Here is a 20341-nt window from a genome sequence, read left to right on the forward strand (position 1 = left end):
GAAAACATTTATCTGAGGAAATAGCAATGGTTTTAGAGATTTATTTGAATTTGTAGAAAAAGATCAGATGAATTCTCTTTTTGCGCAGAAATGGTTTAAAAAATCTAAACAAACTAAATGAATTCAACGAAAGTGAGGACAAATGGGGAAAAATATATCTTTCCATAGAAAACGTTTCTAGAAATTCACTGTCCAGTTGCAATTTGAATTTCCTGATGATTGGTTGTCTTTACACACCGGATGTGACGTCAATGGTGTATTGCGTACTCCGGATATAACGATTGCAACGATTTTTAAAATAATGTGCCCGGTTTGGTGTAAACGCACTTGCTTAGCTTTTACTGGGACATTTTATTTCTTCTACAACACCTATTGACCAAAATTAATTGCCATTCCGTTACGTTGAAAACCGATAATATGACGGTAAAAACTGCTAAGAGTTGTCACATATATATTTCCCTCTCCCTTCAATGCTCGCTTTCCTTTAGTTGAAATAAACCAACCCAATAAGTTATTGATTTTCGTCCTTTGTCTGTCACAAGGTGCACACATCCTCTCACGCACTCCCGATCCCATTTATAAGAAATATGCTTTCATGTCGAAATGATCCAGTGATGATATTTGATTGGCTGGTGACAAGTAATGAAAAGCCACACCTACAATGCTAGCCCCGCCCACATAAGTTCATTAGCCAATCCACCCACAATTATAAGACAGAATATAACGACGAAATGCATTAGCACAACACATACAACAGGTACGTGAAATTACGGACGACAACGAGCTGATTTGGAGGGAAATAGACAAAACTTATATTTTATTGCTAAAACAAGGAAATATTTGAGAACACGTACTTTTGAGAGGCATTATGAATATAAAAGATATCCCAACGCTTGCTATGATAGTTTTGTGGACGATACTGCTCTTACTACCTGTAAACACACAAGGATTCCCTTATGGATATCAGGACGACACCCCGGCCACAGGTAAGCATGCTTTCTTACTCAAACACACCATAAAGATAACCATTCATTTTAGAGGTAGGTTTATGTTTGTTTGTTTTTTCAACACTTGCATTATACTTTTACGAATTCGCATAGTTAGAAGAGCTGAAAGTGTTGAAGCCTTATCTATTTTTCTCTGGACTTGCGGAAACGCGTACTTTAGAGCAATTTATTGTCGGATGTATATGACGTTCACAAATTTTGAGAGCTATCAAAATTCGCGAAATGGAATCGCCGCTAAAAATACTACAAATAGATTAATGTGTTTTAATTTTAACTCACGGCAATAATTCGCCAGAAATGAGAATTGAAAATGCGAAAGTAAGTCGCCGTGTAGTTTTGGTAGAAAATGGGATTTCGTAAAAAAAAACAACCCACCAAAACAAAAAACAAAGAAAAAAAACCCAAAAAAAAAACGAAAAAAAAAACCACTGAACCATCCTAATATTGGACATTTAAAAAAAATCGAAGACATTCATAATCCTATTAAAGAAAAATAATTGTATAAGCAAACTATATTCTAAAATTGATACCTTTTGAAATGGAATGTTCCAAAAACGAAATCTTCTGAAACGAAAATCGGCCCAAATTTGCTCATCGAGTACAACAAACTACTATATTAAACAAAGATGTCTATTTGGATCATATGTAAGATAATCTCGGCCACATTCTACCTTAGTTACATAGTATACGTATTATACACCCTCCTTAGGCAATCACCGTATAGTGATTGAGCCTAACATAGCAATGGTACTATGAACTAAAGGATTTTCGTGTGCAATTTATTTACGCGTGTTTCGGGGGCGATTAGAAATTGCTAAAATAAATCATCGCGAACAAAACATCAAATTTAATAATAACAGAGTGCTTTATTATTAGTCGCGAAATTTAAATCGTCCGGAAAATGTCGCTGGGCATGAAAAGTGTAGGTTTCTTTACAGCATATCAGATATTGACCCTAACATATCGACGTTTATTCAAACTTTGACCCTTGCGTAACTGACGAAAATTCAAACATTGACCCTTACATAACCGACGATAAATCAAACATTGACCCTTACATAACCGACGATAAATCAAACTTTGACCCCAACATATTGACGATAATTCAAACATTGACCCTACCTATCGACGATAATTAAAACATTGACCCTTACATAACCGGTGATAATTCAAACTTTCACCCTAACATATCGACGATAATTCAAACATTGACCCTTACATAACCGACGATAAATCAAACTTTGACCCTAACATATCGACGATAATTAAAACATTGACCCTTACATAACCGGTGATAATTCAAACTTTCACCCTAACATATCGACGATAATTCAAACATTAACCCTACCATATCGACGATAATTCAAACTTTGACCCTAACATATCGACGATAATTCAAACTCCGACCCTAAAATATCGACGATAATTCAAACATTAACCCTACCATATCGACGATAATTCAAACTTTGACCCTAACATATCGACGATAATTCAAACTCTGACCCTAACATATCGACGATAATTCAAACATTAACCCTACCATATCGACGATAATTCAAACATTAACCCTACCATATCGACGATAATTCAAACTTTGACCCTAACATATCGACGATAATTTAAACTCCGACCCTAACATATCGACGATCATTCAAACATTAACCCTACCATATCGACGATAATTCAAACATTAACCCTACCATATCGACGATAATTCAAACTTTGACCCTACCATATCGACGATAATCCAAACTTTGACCCTAACATATCGACGATAATTCAAACATTGACCCTTATATAACCGACGATAATTCAAACTTTGACCCTAGCATAACCAACGATAATCCAAATATTGACCCTTACACAAGCATTGAATTTGACATAACCGACGATAATTCAAACATTGACCCTTACATAACCGACGATTATTCAAACATTGATCGGACATTGACTATAACATTTAGACGATAATTAAAACTTTGATCGTTAAAAAATCAACGATAATTCAAACATTGCCCCTAACATAACTGCTAGATGAATCCAACTTTGACCCTTACATAAACGACGATAATTCAAACATTGACCCTACCATATCGACGATAATTCAAACATTGATCGGACATTGACTCTAACATTTAGACGATAATTAAAACTTTGATCCTTACAAAATCAATGATAATTCAAGCATTGACCGTAACTTAACAGACGATAATTCAAACATTGCCCCTACATAAACGACGATAGTTCAGACATTTGACCCTGACATCACTGCTAGATGAATCCAACTTTGACTATGACATATTGGACGATAATTTAGACATTGACCCGAAGATCTTCATTAAAATGATATTAAGGATTGCAAAAATCGTTCAATATATTGTACATTGCGATAAAATTGTACGTTTTGATAATTAATTATATACTATTGCACTACTGTCATAGTTTGTCATTTTACCTTACTGCCCTATAAATAACTGTTCCCAGTATTAATGATGTGGTGAGAATAAGCTGAAGTCAAGGCATTGGACATGATGACGTATCATTGCATTCCTAACCCTACATTACTGATATGAAATCATCATCTTTATCCCTAAGTTGAGAGTTCTTTTAAGACTGGAAATCGATCATCCATGTTACATATTGTCGGGACATTGCGATATTGGAAATATTTTGTTTTTGTTAAGAATGGCGTTTTGGAAGATCACAGGTTCTACTTGACTCCATGGAAGGGTGAGAAGAAAGATAATAGCTGGTTTCTGTAGAGTCTAGCCCGTGTTTACTGCGGAGGAACTTTATCTAGCTTTCACCAACGATTGCAGTGACATGCGAATGCAATTATGCGTATATCACGACGTGTTGGAAAGGACCTAAATAGGCGTAGCCTTAAGTCCAATCTATTTGATGTAAACACAATCAACAAAATTTTGTTGAAATGTTTGAAATGATAAATTGAGTTTGTAACGCCAATTTTCATAAGCGATGTTATATATTGTTTAAATAATCAGTTAATGAAAGTGGGATTTCTACCAGTGTTGTCAGTAGAAGATAGTATCATGTAGTAGAATTACGCGAAAAAAATCATATTATCACGTGATAGATCTCTGTTCTAAAGTGTGCATGAAATCTGAACACTAGTCTAACCTAATGAATTCATGATACTACTATCTGCGCCATCAAATAGAATACGCATGATTATCGGTTCAATAAAATCTTTATTATTTATCGTAAGTAAACGTATTCATCGTAGTTCACAAAAAAAATCGACCGTCATATAACGTAAAAGCCTACAATTACATTTTCTTTTTAAAATTATACAAAATCTAAAATAACTAGAAACTTTTAATTGTTTTTATTTCTGGCTCTTTTACGCAACACCTACGCAAAAGACATTACCGCGTCTCGACACTAATACTCCATTTTTTATTACCCCGGGCCCAGTTGTTCAAAGGTGAGTAGGCTAATCACAGTTTAACGACAATTTTCAAATCAAGATAAAATAATTTCTGGTATAACAAATTTTACAACATTTTATAAGATTCTTAAGAACTCTTTATTTCATGCTAATTTTCGTGAAGATATAATCACAAATTTTGCAGCAAATGAGAAATAAAAAATGCACTAATCATGTAATTAAGCTTATAATCCTTTGAACAACCGGACCTTGATATGTTCAGGAGGCAGCCATATTGGAGGAATAAAGACTTTTGAGAAGATAAAGTAAAAAATCAAACCATATTTCTTGCTCTCCTAAAATGCTAGGTGAACTAAGTGACAATTTTTATCGAAAATTTACAGTTTTCGTTTGAATGCGGCAGTATATCGTGCTGGAAATGTCGATAAACGTGACAAAGAAAAAGAAATAAATTCATTTAACATAGACACGTGTCTCGCAGAATACATATACGTATAACGTACTAGCCATATAAAATCTCTTTTTCGCTGATATCCATTTAGAAATGACAATTTTACAACTTTTCGTGTAAATAACCCCTTTCAAAACGTCCACAAAGACACTCGATGAGTATTTAAATAGAGATTGATTTTTACATTACCGCTTGAACCTGTCTTTTTCTATTGCTGTTCGTGATACTTAGGTCTTTAGCATGCAATCCGCAGGAAATTGGGCTTTCTGATATGTACAAGTTCGCAGAGAGGCAAACCATTTCTATTGATCAGAAGATGAGTTCCCTAAACTTTTTCTACTAAACAAGGTCTGTGTAAAGGTCGTAGACGACGCTACAATTCAGATATGTTATATGTTGGTACAGATGTTTGATCACTTATAAAGGTACGCCTGGTATATGAACTATTTATCATTGTTCGAAATCTTATCCCTCTTCATCTGATCACCATCACCACTAAACCCATATCCCCTTCTGATGTCTATCATATTCTTATGTATTGTTATGAAGATATACATTGTCTAAATCTATCAATGATGTGACATGATTTCAAGGAATATTGGTTAGTGTACGAAGATAACTTATACACACACCTTGACGTTTTATATATGATAAACGGTAATCGTACCCTTCAATAACTAAAACACGCAAGTTTATGATGCAATCAAAGTAATCGTTGATTATTATTCCGTCTTTGCATATTACAGAGTTAGCTCCCTTGCGGGTAGGTACCGATTGTTACGTCATAGTTTTGTGAGCGCAATTCAAGTCGTTTTCTCCGAAAAGTAGGACGTTACGCTCGCAAACACATGATGTCACAATCAATACCTATCCGTAAGTGCAGATAACTCTGTAATATGCAAATTTGGAATACGTTGCTCCCAAGTCGACCTCACAAGAACGATTTTGCTGCTTTGGAGCCTGACGATTTAGGCAGCGTCAACCGACCCACAAAAATCTATAGCTCTGTCATTGATGATAGTTCATAGTTCGGGATAAATCATCAAGAATTCGAACGTTCCTTTATCCGTGTAACGTCTAATTAACAACCGGGATCGTTTAAATGACGTAAAGGTTTAAGTGAATGAAAATAGCAGTTCTTAGAGAAAACCGCCGACCTGTGGTCTGTGTCTGCCCAGCTGGGATTCGAACTCGGGATCAAGGAGTGGATGGCTTGTAGTGATATATCGGGACAAGAACCAATTGGTCACTGACATTCTCAGATTGATAACTTAAATCAGCATTGTCTGAACCTATGTAACACACTATCAAGTGACCCGAAACTTACTCGTATTAAATTAATACAACACATTTTAATGAAGTTTCATTGTCGCTACAAAAATGCTTCTGCTAGATAAAACGTTAAATGTCATCTGCACTATATTTAATCAGTAAAAAACTTTCGTCAATACAGGATTTAGTCAAAACTAGAAAATTGAAGCCTAGGATTGAGCCAAAGATAACATTATTTCTGTGGTATGAAAGAAAAAAAATATGACCCAACGTATAACCAACTACTTGTATGTGAATGTTATTCACCTACCAATAACGTTTTATCTGATGTATATCAGCTTGTTATCATATGTAGGCCTAAGTGCCATACTCAATGAATGTTTGATAGATGAATGGCGGTAATGGAGCATTATCTTGGTAAAACTGCTATCCAGTATAATAGTTATAATTAACATAAAGATAATTACTTCATTAATGAAATTTGTATAGGATGTAAATCTATCACTAATCACTTGATTTTTTTATTACCAACTGAATCCCTGAATCTCCAATGATTCCAGTCGTTCTGTCCAATTTTAGGTTGACGCCCTTCCGCCTCTCTCTTCCCTCGTCTTTTTATCCCAAATCACGGCATCAATCTCATACTCGCTTTTCTGTCGTAAACCTCTCATTTTATCACTTGTCCTCTTCCCACTCCTCACTTTCCTCTTCCCCCTTTTCACACTGTTCTATTCCAGAAGTACTCTAACATACAAATGTACCTTCAAGTTGGCAAACTTGAGATCACCAGCTTGCCTATAATTCTCAAACTGGAGATTATATGTCACTGCATTTTTATGAAATCGACATAAATATCATAACATATTACAGTGTATACGCCATCGGGTGACATAAAAATTCTCGGTGGTCAAATGGCCATGTGGCTCCATCACGAGGACATCAATTGTATAATGACCATGCGAATTTTTGTGTATATTGCGTGCTTGCGGGATGAAATGTAATTCTAGGACAATTATATGAACATAAATCCCCTACGAAGGTATAATCTAATTTTGCTTGTAACAAGTATTTTATTGGCTTAAACATTTACTTTATCAGCCCATAAAGGTAAAACATATGGCGTCGCCGTTTTTAACATGACTTTTGATTAGCTGAGATAACGGCGTATACGTAAAGATTTAATAGAAAAAGGAGTCTAAAATCCAATATGAATTTTGAAAAAATTATCTTAAGGAAATTGAATTATAAAAATAACTTAAATATGTTTTTTTATCTGATGGAAATACAACACAAATATCTGAGTGTACTCTCATCGCGGTACATTGAGATTAGACTCAGATTTTTATGTTTTCAAGTTACTCCACCATATCATCACCGTACACTAGCACCCCATATCTTCAACTTGTCACTTAGTCACCTCACTTTTCTAACGCCAAAATTAAAATTTCCTTTGCCTTTCGTCACATTATCTAAAAAACATGTATACAACTTTAATAAACCTATCTACGAGTATTTTATTTCACGATTTAGCATCGTATACATTTGTATGGAAGAGAGTAATCCTAAGTTGTACTACTTGTGCCGAATTCCAATTGAATTTGTTTAAATACAATATGTTTTAAGTAAAATAAACTGTCTAGAGATTTCGGACCAACTTTCATATTTCAAAGAATGTGAATGAAAATGGCGAATGCTATAGAAAAATTGTCCCGACCCTTAGTTTATATCTGCCTTGACTTGGATTCATGTGAATGTAAATAGAATATAGGTTCATTGCATTTATCAAAACAATAATGAGGCAAAGCATATTCAAAATGTAACATGTGGTACATTTTATAGAAGAATGCATTACCAACCACCAGAAATCATTCATTTAGCGTATCAAAACCTTTCGGACTACTCAGTACTCCGAATCGATAGTCACATAGTCATTTCTCTCGTTTCTCTCCTATTTCACCATCACCATATTCATAATCCCGAAAAAGAAGATGTTATAGACAATTTCTACATAATTCATTAAAGTGATTAGCAAAGAAATTAGCCACCTATTCGGTACTTAATATCTATTACCGAAATGTAATCAATATTCAAGAATTCATTGCTTTATTTTTGATTCGCGAAACTACAGGTGTTTTGCGATGACGACAAACATGTCAATAATGTTCGTGTAAATAGTCAATTCCAATTCCTAGTCTGTCCATAATGTCTGAGCCAGAATATTAGATATAGCGCATACTAAATTAATCACCTCTTCTAGTGTAATTACACATTTCTCCGGTCGAATGCAATTATTGTTTAATTACACAATTATCAAGTGAATATTTATTAACATTCGAGTGTGAATTTAGCTTTGATTTTTTTTTTATTCTGCTATCCATCAAAATACACTCTTGAACGTTAGATTAGTAGCTTAACTGTGTGGTTTCTAATTATTCGATTTTAATTAAATCATGTATGGAAATTAATCACTATGTACTTAAAACAATTAATATCTTTGGTATAATGTGTGATCATACATAAACATTATCAATTGATGTTAGTACAAAGTTATCATGCATACCTGAGGCCGCTGTCGTTTTCTACATTTGGACTAACTGCGTTCTTATACTCAAATTATCAGGTTGCTTAAAACTTTTTGTGGTATGTACGGCCTTTTTCATTATGCATATATCCATCGTTGATAATTTTCAAATTCAGGGACAAAACATAATAAATTATCTTACCTTTCTGAATATTATACTAATATATCTTAATTACATTTCTGTCCTTTGAACTCTTTGTTTTAGGGAGATAGTAATGTTGTCGTGTGGCTTTAATACAATGCTGTCTGTGATCATCTCTGTATGAATCTAGAACTATCATTACAGTCACCATTCACTCGTGGACGGCATGGCTGGAACCAATATTTCATAGAAAATATGGAATATTATGGCCACTGCAGGAAAGAAGAGATGATGTGAGCTACATCTATTAAAACAACAGGAGGTCTGCCATATTTTCTTGATGTGAATTATATGACGCTCCCGGAATCCATTCATAAACACCACAACATGACTAAAAGGCCCGCAGTAATAGTTTGGATCAAAGTGTTTATTAGCCGTTAACCTTCTGTCACCATTGGCTAGCTTCCCGACGTCAGTGCAAATTAAATCTATATTATCTCAAATTGAGATTTTTTTTACAAAACGGATGGTTGTTTCTAATTTTCTTAAAGGGTTGTCTATTTTCTCGTCCTTTTAAGGTATTTGAGAAATAAATATCTGTACAAATATGTTAGATGTATTAAGGCTAGGAATGGGTTTTATGTAGTTAATAAATTATACACGTACACTGTATATGTTTCTTGCGTTGGTGTACCAATGGTATATTGTATTTTTTTCTGGTCAGTCACCTTAATGTTTGCTTTTAACAGTTATATCGAGTATCAAGACAAGCATCACAATGACATTGATCTACCATTCTGCTGTAGTCTTTTATGGGTTTCCATTGGCGATGTCCTTACTGAGACATCCTAAGTAATGTGATTACACCATCAGATCACGCCGATATGCCCTTTATTATGATATTTTCGTTAAGATAATGAAGAACAATGTTTTCTTCTCCTAACAAAATACATGCCCACTCAATTCTTCATACTAGAAGATGTTCTGTTAAAAAGACAAATATCCCTCAATATCGTGTAGGAACATTGCTTTTCATTTTATTCTATGAAAATATAAACTCTAGATTCAACGTTAGCATTTCATCTAGATGCCATATTTTGACTTTGAGAATAGATGATAATGAGAAAGTACAGAAACATTCTTTTAATTTAAAACTACAATTTAATTATCGTTATTACCCGGTGATGGTCCTGATAATTTAAGTATATGGTTGTAGTCATTCTTATTATTACAATAGATATTTTGCATTTTCCTTACATAATTTCCCTTTCGTTACGACCTGATATGTAGCTAATAATTGCCACATACGATATGAAATATATTAATATGCCCCAAAAATAATATAACTAAGTGGCAGCAGGAATCTTTATGAAACCAGATTTCTTTTAGCTCATAAAATCAAGATAGCAAACATTTTCTCCTTCCAATCCAATGAGTATAGAAATGTGATAACTTGCGACTATGAAGCCGAATGGTATGCAATAAAAACTCAATAAGGAGTTTTTCATAGTTCCTAAACTCGTTGGCCATTAAATGTCTTATTAATCCCAGTGATGATGACGGTCTAATCACCAGGCTAATACACTTGTGATCGAGATCCAGATTCGTTGGCCGGAGGTTTCTTAACCAAGCATATCCACTTTGAAATGTTTGGTCCTTACATGTTTATAGCGCGATGAGATGACGAATCGGAATCTAATTAATAAATCTCCAGTTTCTCGCGTTCATTCTTTCATGACAGCAATTGATCTTTGATGAGTTACACTGTTAACGTCCGATTCAGTGGCTTTTTGTTTCAATATCAAGTATAACTGATAAACATTGTATGACATTTACGTTTTGTAAAGGATTATTCTTGGAGCGTATCGTTTGGCATATCCCATAGGAAACCACCACAGAGCCGCGTACATTTACATGTTTGTACAGTAATTAAATCCCCATAACGCTGATTTACTGCTGCCTATAGTCTGAGAAAAAACGGGATTCCAAACAAGCATTTACACGCTTATATATATTATATGTATTGTTATATATATGATATATATATTTCTATAGTCACCCATGTGTGTACCGGTATAGGTCTTTGTATCATGATGTGTTGTCTCACTGTGTGTGCTATAGACTTAGGGGATATATTTATTGTTAAGTCAATATCAATTACATGTATTGCATGTTTAATGACAAGTTGCATTTTGCAAAGAATAGGAATGATTGTTTTTCATCTCTTACAGTCAATCTATAGCTGAGTAGCTCTGAGTAATCCGTATCACTTGTATTGTTGTAGTACCTGACATTGTTTATATCCCTCGTAGACAACTATTATCCGCTGTGAAGCCTTGTACTGTATGTTTATGATTCTCCCATACCTACTGGTGGTAGGAGTACTAGATTACCGTCATACTGTCTGGGGCTATGTCATATATATAACCTGTAATACAAAAAAAAAATATTTTTATCATCCTGATTTGACCTCAGTTATGCCCCCTCTTATGATTTGGTATATTAGTTTAACGTCCTATTAACAGCCTAAATCATGTAAGGACGTGCCAGGTTTATTGGTAGATGAAAGCCGGAGTATCCAGAGAAAAAACACCGATCAGCGGTCAGTACCTTGCAACTGTCTCACATGGGATTCAAACTCGCATCCCAGAGGTGGAGGGATATCCCCCCTGTTATGACCCTGTTATGACCCCAGTTATGTCCCCAGTTATGTCCCCAGTTAAATCCCCTCTTTTGGCCCCAGTTATGTCCCCAGTTAAATCCCCTCTTTTGGCCCCAGTTATGTCCCCAGTTAAATCCCCTCTTTTGGCCCCAGTTATGTCCCAAGTTAAATCCCCTCATTTGGCCCCACTTATGTCTCCTCTTGTTATGACCCCAGTTATGGTCATGTGATAGCTCTGTTACGCCCCATTTAGGGTCCTGTGATGCTACTTTAAAACAAGGATCCTTTATAAACCATCTAACTTTAGGATCGCCTCACTGTTTACCTTCGCTTTTGTTTCCTATTTTTACTGGTGTATTATGAATAATTGAATATGTGTCGGTAGCTTTGTCTAAATTGGGAGTAGCTCATGAAAACCCGTACCTTGACATTTGCGTGGTCGAAAAGGAATTCGAATTCAAACCAGGTCTGTCTCCTACAATTGTCTCTTTTCGTATTTCAATCCACTTCCATTGAAAAAGTCATTTCCATTTATATCAATTTCCCTTTAAACACCATTTTACACGCTAAATAATGCATATTTTCACTCGCTTTTGACCAATCGGAATGCAGCATCGAAAGTGAAAATATCATTTTGATTGTTACGTCATTAGTTTGTGCACAAAAATGACGTTATATTTTTGTAGAAATATGGCATTATGCTCTCAAAATTACGACGTCTTCTGTAAATGGAAGCGAGAAACAAATGTTATAAATAGAATATCCTTTGTTTCTTGATGAATACCAGTAAAAATTCATCTCTTGAGGTGAAAAATATCGAAGTTTCCACCTCACTCGATGAAATTGGACTAATTCATGTAGTACATGATACCCGATTCCGTTTGTTAGGGACTAGAATCTCTTGTGGTAATAAAATACAACTCTTTGTATTATACTCGCTGAAATAACGTTAGCGAGGGATATCATCGTCTAGCGTCTTATCCCATCACTAATAGAAACATGTATCACGTGGTACATGAATTAATTCCATTCAATATGACTTCATTACAATACGACTACCTCCACTGGATGTTCTGAAACATATTTTGGCATTTAAATGCTTTGAAACCGTAGTTGATTTTATAAACGAGATACGTTATCTAAAATCTGAATGGGTTTTTTTGTTTTGTTTTTTAAATCGTGTTTTTTTTTTAAACCCCACTTTTTAAGACCCTATATAAAAATATGATCTTTTAAGATCCTATATAAAAATCTGACATACCTCAAGATTCCGTTTTACTTACCAAATTGTGTCTAGATTTTTTGGCCGCTGTTATCAATCCTTCAGAGACCGCTTGATTATCTGATATACTTGGTTTTTATCGTTTTACTCTACCTAAGTCTCTGTTCAAATCTGTGTTTTATTGATATATACCATATTGACAGTAATTGTCACAGAAATGTGATTTACGGAGCTATGCTTATAATGTAGTCTTATAAACAAATTAAGTTATTTATTTCTAATGTTCCTATGTACAGAAGTGGACTTCCTCTGTAATTTGGTTTTAAATGCCGATTAATGCATAAAAATGTGGAATGATGGCACATATCAAACTTTTACAATATGAGTAAATGATATTTGATGTGAAAAAGCAACGATATATTTAAACACAGATTCCAATCTGACCCTCCATAATTGATAAGAAAACATCTGATCCCATCACCATGCCATAGACATTCGCAATGTTTTCCTGTTATATAGACAAATAAGATGAAGAAAGCATCGCCAAATCAAATATATTCGTAGAGATGCTCTAGAAGAAACCAGATAGCAACCCAGAGATGGAGGGCTTGTGGTAATATGTCGGGACATCTTAAGCACTCGGGCACCGCGCTACTCGGTAATTTCTGGATATTTTCAATTGCAAGATATATCTAGCTAAAGAAGCATTATACTAGTTAGCCCGAGATACTCTGGCCCTGACACCAGACTTAGACATTATGACAGACAGATGTCTGGTTTAGGGCCAGAGCGCACTGCTATATCAAAACGTGGAATAAGCCGACACCGTTTGGTATGGGCCAGGTCATCTCCGATTAAGACTGCTTACCACCGAGAATCGCCACTTACCTTGGTCTGTTCAACAAATGAATAATTTATCTACTCATAGCCATCCATTTTATCAACATGCACATTCTTTTGTGTCAACTCAGTAGTTTCTTTTCTGCAACTTTAAATTTCCCTCGTTGTCGTCGTCATTTTCTCAAAGTATCCAAAACGCCTTTAATCTCGACGGATTACTATATTTAAGTAGATAAATTATTCATTTGTTGAATAGACTAAGGTTAGTGGTGCTTCTCGGTGGTCAGTCTGAATCGGAGATGACCTGGTCGATACCGAACGGTGTCGGCTTATTCCACGTTTTGATATAGCACTGCTCTCTGGCCCTACACCTGACACCTATCTGTCATATAATGTCTAAGTCTGGTGTAAGGGCCAGAGTATCTCGGGCTAAAGAAGCATTATACTAGTATACAATTATATATGAACAAAGACAATAAAACGTCTCCCAACGGTGTCAGTTTAACAATTATACATTTCATAAACGTTATGTGAAATAGAATGGATAAACAGTAAAGATTTGTAGGAACTCGTATTGTGTTTTGTCGATACACTACACAAAACTTGCAAGCTTATTTTATGGCCGTGAAAGATAATACACACTGTTCATCGTTAATGTTGTTTATTTACAACCAACATTAAAAATACAAATTATTGTATGAGTGCTACACTGCATCCTTATCTAAAAAATTGATTCCCATGTGTTAATATTGGGAATTAGATAAGAATGAAGTACACAGACGGCATTTTAAATACTTTGCCGCCTTCACACAATTTATACTCCAAACGTGAAAAGCTAATTGACTTTCCTCGTTTTCCCTTGTTCAATGTTTTGTATCGGTATAATAACTCGCCCCATAGTGATACCTCCGCCTATTAGAAAACGGATAATATCAGCCAATCAGATGACTCGTTGTATAATTTTGACGCAGTAATGGTCGTTTGGACTTCCTTCAGCATATATATCACCGAGTTCTGGTGTTAAGATAATTATTAATATTGTGTTCAAGTAACTGAAATTGAGTGGTATGGTAGGGGATGAAAAACCACAAAAAAAAAACTGGTATACAAAACTGGCATCATCAGAAAAGCGTGGGAAGAATACAAAATAACATTACTGAAAAATATAAAAACAAAAATGCTGGTAGACAGTAAATGATTGGTTTCAAATATATATTTTACACTTGCTTGATAATTCCATATAATGATAATATTTTTATCGTTTGTTATTTGTTTTTGTCTTCTTAGAAAATGACAGTACGTATCACCCCTCCAAGAGAAATGGAGATGGCCTGTCCTCCCTGTGTCCCGGCGGAGTAAACAAACTCCGGTGTATACATTCTTACCTAAGCCTCTACGCCAGGATCCAGAATGGACTCACCGACCCCGTCTCTGTCCGGAATATTGGTAAACGGAATATGCCATACGACAAAAAGGGGGTTCTCATGTGTCCTCCCAGCATGGATAAAATTAAGTGTTATGACAACGCAATCGAGTACTACATCCGGGTAATGAAGATGATGTCATCATAATGGAATTGGATGACGCCATATCTGACACGTATGCAGAATGTGATGATGAGAACTTTTGTTGTATTTTTCGTTCGAATTTATTTGGAAGATTTTTTGCCAGGTGAAAATGAGTCTATTAATAAAGTATTTTTGAGATTATTGTTTTTTTCATAAGAAAATTGTGTTATTGCTTTAGAGAAGGATGCCACCTTTACCTCATTGATAACCCTGCAGGTCAGCATCACAAATAGATTACCCATGTAATGCCAATACAACAACATTAAGGTAGACAGGAAATTAGAAATATGAGACGTAAAAGCCTTCATTAATAAATGTGAAATTAGAAAATAATAATAATAACAAAATAATAAACAGAAGATTATTTTGATTATTATCCTGTATGACACTAATGATTGATAGGGGAAATAGTAAATTTTCAAAACTGCTTATCCTCAATATTTTCTTCAATATCAATACTTCATATGATGTTGAGATGCCCTACATATGTCTACACACGGATTTACACCGACAGTTTGTAAAGGATTGTGCTTGTAAGGCGATAGTATTTTCCCTGTAAACTCCCATTTTTCACCTCTTAACATTGCACATCCCGAAATAACCCCTAATAGACTAATACATTATATGATTTGTTTGGACACGCGTATATGACAACCGTCACTTTAAGATCACAATAAGGTTTTTAATTAAGAACTTACCACATTAATTACAAATTAATCAGCACGCACATTGACGACGAAGCCACATCAAATCAACCATACAGACACGTTATAGTGAACCAACATTCCGTGACTTACACGATACTAAAGGATCAAATATTTATTGCAATTTGTTCCTGACGCTTTTCGATATTTCGAATTGTTACGGATTAAAAACGCTATCAAAAGGACAAGTCGTCAACACGTCAAAGCGACAAAACGACACAGTGACAACACGACACAAAAACAATATCGAAACCAGTGGTTAGTGGAAACCAATCATTTTTCATGGCGACTTAATTTCACTATCTAAAGTTTAACAACTATATTCTATATTTGCATATTATAGTTATCTGCCCTTGCGGGTAGGTACATGTATTTATTGTGACGTCATGTGTTTGCGAGCATAACGTCATACTTTTCGACGAAAACGACGTGAATTGAAAATAATGACGTAATAATCGTGCCTACCATCAAGGGAGCTAACTATGTTATATGCAAAGACGGCATTGTTCATGTAGCTGAAACGTCCTCGAGACGATATATTTTTTTTAATTGAAACACGCGAAATCAAATCGCAAGGCAAAATAAATGGTTTACAATAATACATATTTTCTGTTTACTTGTTTAATAAATTTAGAAGGAAAACTAGAATGGATTTTTATGTACTTAAGTTAAAATAAACTTGGTATTGTGTAAAATTAATAAACCCAAATAATACGCCAAAACATCACTACTTCAGGTTCCATTTTGGTTGATCAAAACAACCACTTTATGCGAAAGTGATAAAAACATATTGAGACTTTTTTGTGTGCATTATGAATTCAATGAATGAATGGATCGGTTCGAATGAATCGGCTTATGCCGGTCAAGGAATAATTTTACGATTTTAGAATTTAAACCTATCGCGATATGCAATGCTTGTTATTATTACTGCAAATCAATTAATGTGCACAAACGATTATTTTTGCGTGTAAGGCTTGCCATAGGCAATGAGAAACAAATTGTTTTAAAGATTCTCCACCACCGTTAGAGAAATGATATTCATCATTTGAACAATAATTGGTGTTTAATCGTGTATATATATGCCTAATTAACACAAAAAATAGTATAAAATAATGAAATTCGCCTCTGGTGCATGCGCAATCAGTACTTCATTCCATATAGGATATAGTGCCACGGATTTTTTTCGGGATGCAATTAATTATTTTTCATATTTTTAACTCGAAGTAAAATTAGAAGCTCAAACTTTTCAATGGTGGTAATGATGAAAAGTAAGTAACTTTTGTAACTGAAGAACAATACTAAATCATTTGCTCCTGTTTTTGATAGTGACAAAAATACTATTTGTCAGTGGTGGAGCATTTTTAAGTACAGTTAGACCAGAAGGGCTAGAACCACGTGAAATTAAATTGCGAAACTATGAAAAAAACCGGCAGTATTCAGTTGGTTGACAATATGCAACAAGCAGATATAAATACAGCACGCCTATTTTGATACAAAATGAAACATTAGATGGTTCTAATTTAACGTGTATTTAAATTCCTTCTCTGACGTAAATACACCAGGTCTACCATTAAAAGGTAGAGTAACCAACATGGCGATCGTTCATATAACATTTAATTACGTTATCTATTAACAAGAAACATATTATTTGAAAAACAGATTCTTTTGTTGAAAGTACATTGGTGGCGTGGTGTGATTATATATTCAGATGTGAAGTCACAAAATACTATTGTCCTTTCGATGGAGGTTACCAACTGTCAAAATGCCTCGCTGAGTGGATACTCTCTGTTGTTCCAGATCGGAAATATAATCAAATCACTTGATCTTTGTAAGCCGACTCTCGGAGCACACCGATCATTTCCAAGTTAGGAAACAGGATCGGACTTTATCTCCAATAAGGGATGTTCACAAAGGTTGTGTGTCACTTTCAAATGTCATTAATCCATGACTCCCAATTAAATATCCGTTTTGGTTTCGGGAAGGTCACGACGCATGTTGCTGATACGGTGAACAGTGCGTCCGGAGTTATGCTGTTGACATTTTTTTATTCAAAAACAGATGTTATCACCGTTGTGATTGCAATATTTACATCACATGATTGATCATTTAGGATATAAATAAATGAAACGACATGTAATCAATTCTGTAATTATATTGAAATAGATGTGTATCTTTTCGTGCTCAACTTCAAGTATTTCGATATTTAAAAAATCATTTTGTTTCTGTATAAACTGGAGGATTTATGAGAGTAACATGTCAACATTATTATTCGCCCTGTTCAGGGGTTAAACCAGATTGATTAACGAGTGTCAAAGTGTTCTTACCAGTACTGAACTATTCTGCATTTGCACATTACAAGTTATCTGCCCTGGTGAATAGGTATTTATTGTGACGTCATGTGTTTGCGAGTGTAACTTCATAATTTTCAGACCAATCTATCCCAGGGTTCATTGCGGTGCCCACATTGGATCTTATAACGAAAATACTGTATTTTATGATCACATCGAATGTGGAGGACCACAATAATTGAAAAAAATGACATGGATTTCGCTCGAAAATAATGACGTCACAATTTATACGTACTCGCAAGGGAGTTCAGTTTGTAATATGCAAAAAAGAAATTGAGACCCTTCTCAACAGTGTAATATAACGATACTACAGGTTTTAAATTTCAGAAAATAACTATACTTTCACAACGTTTCTCATAATATCGCGAGCGTGAAAGCTATAAACGCGATTTCGAAAGTTTCGCTAACAACTGTATAAATTGAACGTATTGCATGTAAATTAATACAACATTCAGTAAAAGTATTGTATTTATAATGAGATTAAAGAATTCCAGAGATTTTTAATACGTGAAAATAAAGTGGTTTATATAAATCCATCTCGTCAATCACAATCGATACTCCAGGTGTTTCTAACACTGACTTTACATTCACCCCTGGACTATCTCACAGTAAAACTTGAGTCAGCACAGAAGAAAAAAAAACAATAACGGGCCTGCAGAGACTTCCTTTCCTTACATTTAGACCTACGCCCAATTTCAAAGCAACACAGCCAACCAGACAGTATACTGTTATACAATTTCTCTTGATGTTCGTGTACAGCAATGGATCAAAATATCCGTGCTTTCTGTTGCCTCAAGTTTTACTATGAAATAGACCAAGTGTGGATAAAACGTCAGTGATAGTAACTCCTGGAGCATCGCGGATGTTCGTCGGCATACTATCAATAATAAAAATCAAAACAACCAGGAAGTTCAAGCATTTTGATTTGATACTGGATATTGGATTATCCTAGGCATTATTTACCTTTTATCCATAGGTGACAAATCTGCTCGAACGGTTGATGCAGGGACTTCCTATTTAACGTGATCTCGCATTTGTTTTAACATTTGTCTTGCTAATTTAGCGCCTTCGAACAAATTACACCGCAATAATGAATTGTCGATTTCACAATAATTGCTATATTAACATGCAACAATGCAAAAATATCATCAATCTCTGGACTAAAAAGGTTTTGAAATAAAGTTTCCGCTAAATTTGCGGTATATAGCACGGAATGACATCTCCCATAGGATTGCACAAATGACCTAGTATATCGAGTGGCTGTCACATCAGACTGGTTCATACAGATAGGTTGTCCTAGGACTTAACTGTCAGACTACGGACCGACAAAACATATTCTTGTAGGGAGCAGAACATGAAGTTTCCATAGGTGAAGCAATATGCCACTGAACGATGCGTGACCGTTATGGAAGACGAATACTAAGAGGCAATCTATTTATTAAAGACAATACCCCACTTCATTCACTCATAGGGCCGAGTAGTGAAGGTGTTCCGACGTATCAAAAGAAACATTCCACCTCTGGAATACAGTTTCAATAGATATATATATATGGAACCAGTCTTTTGCGGAAGATTTGACTTTTCACCCTTTGTTAATTGTACATTTGCAGAAAAAAAATGCTTAAACTCATTGAATTATATCATATTCTTTTCATGTCGAACGAGGTAATCATCTCTGGCATTTAAAACGGATCAAAGTCAAAGCTGTTAATGATTAGCCTTATTCGGTCTTTGTACAGATTACAGATTTACCTCCCTTGCGAGAAGGTATCGATTGTGACGTCATTATTTTGTGAGGAAACTATGACGTTACTCTCGCAACAAATGACGTCATTTTCAAAACACAGCTGCCGTTAAAGCAGAAAACGCATGATAACCCGGACATAACTAAAATGACTGACTTGTTTCACTTTCAGTATACAGCTCATTACATACAATACATACACAAACTCATCAGGGACATTTCTAAATCCCATTATAAGTGGTTATCATTTCGCCGGATATATTGATAAATATGATGTAAGAAAAACGAACATGCAATGCTGTACTGGTAATCAGGGTTGGGTGAGGGATTCATAAAATGCGGCCTCGCCGTGACAACGAAATCAAAATCCAACCCGAGACTTGTCGAGTGTTGAACAAATCATGAATTCAACGATGGTTAGATTTATTGTCACACCGTCGGGGTAGGG

General features: G+C 34.9%; 1 protein-coding gene across 1 annotated transcript; it reads left to right on the forward strand.

The window, feature by feature from the left end:
• The first annotated feature begins 751 nt into the window (after positions 1-751).
• Positions 752-15238, forward strand: LOC138328821 (uncharacterized). The gene is made up of 2 exons (XM_069275552.1): positions 752-986; positions 14817-15238. Exons 1-2 carry the CDS (start codon positions 869-871, stop codon positions 15098-15100), a joined length of 402 nt encoding a protein of 133 aa, XP_069131653.1. The 5' UTR covers positions 752-868; the 3' UTR covers positions 15101-15238.
• The last annotated feature ends 5103 nt before the right edge of the window (positions 15239-20341 follow it).

This window comes from Argopecten irradians, chromosome 8, assembly GCF_041381155.1.
Source record: "Argopecten irradians isolate NY chromosome 8, Ai_NY, whole genome shotgun sequence".
Taxonomy (NCBI): Eukaryota; Metazoa; Mollusca; class Bivalvia; order Pectinida; family Pectinidae; genus Argopecten; species Argopecten irradians.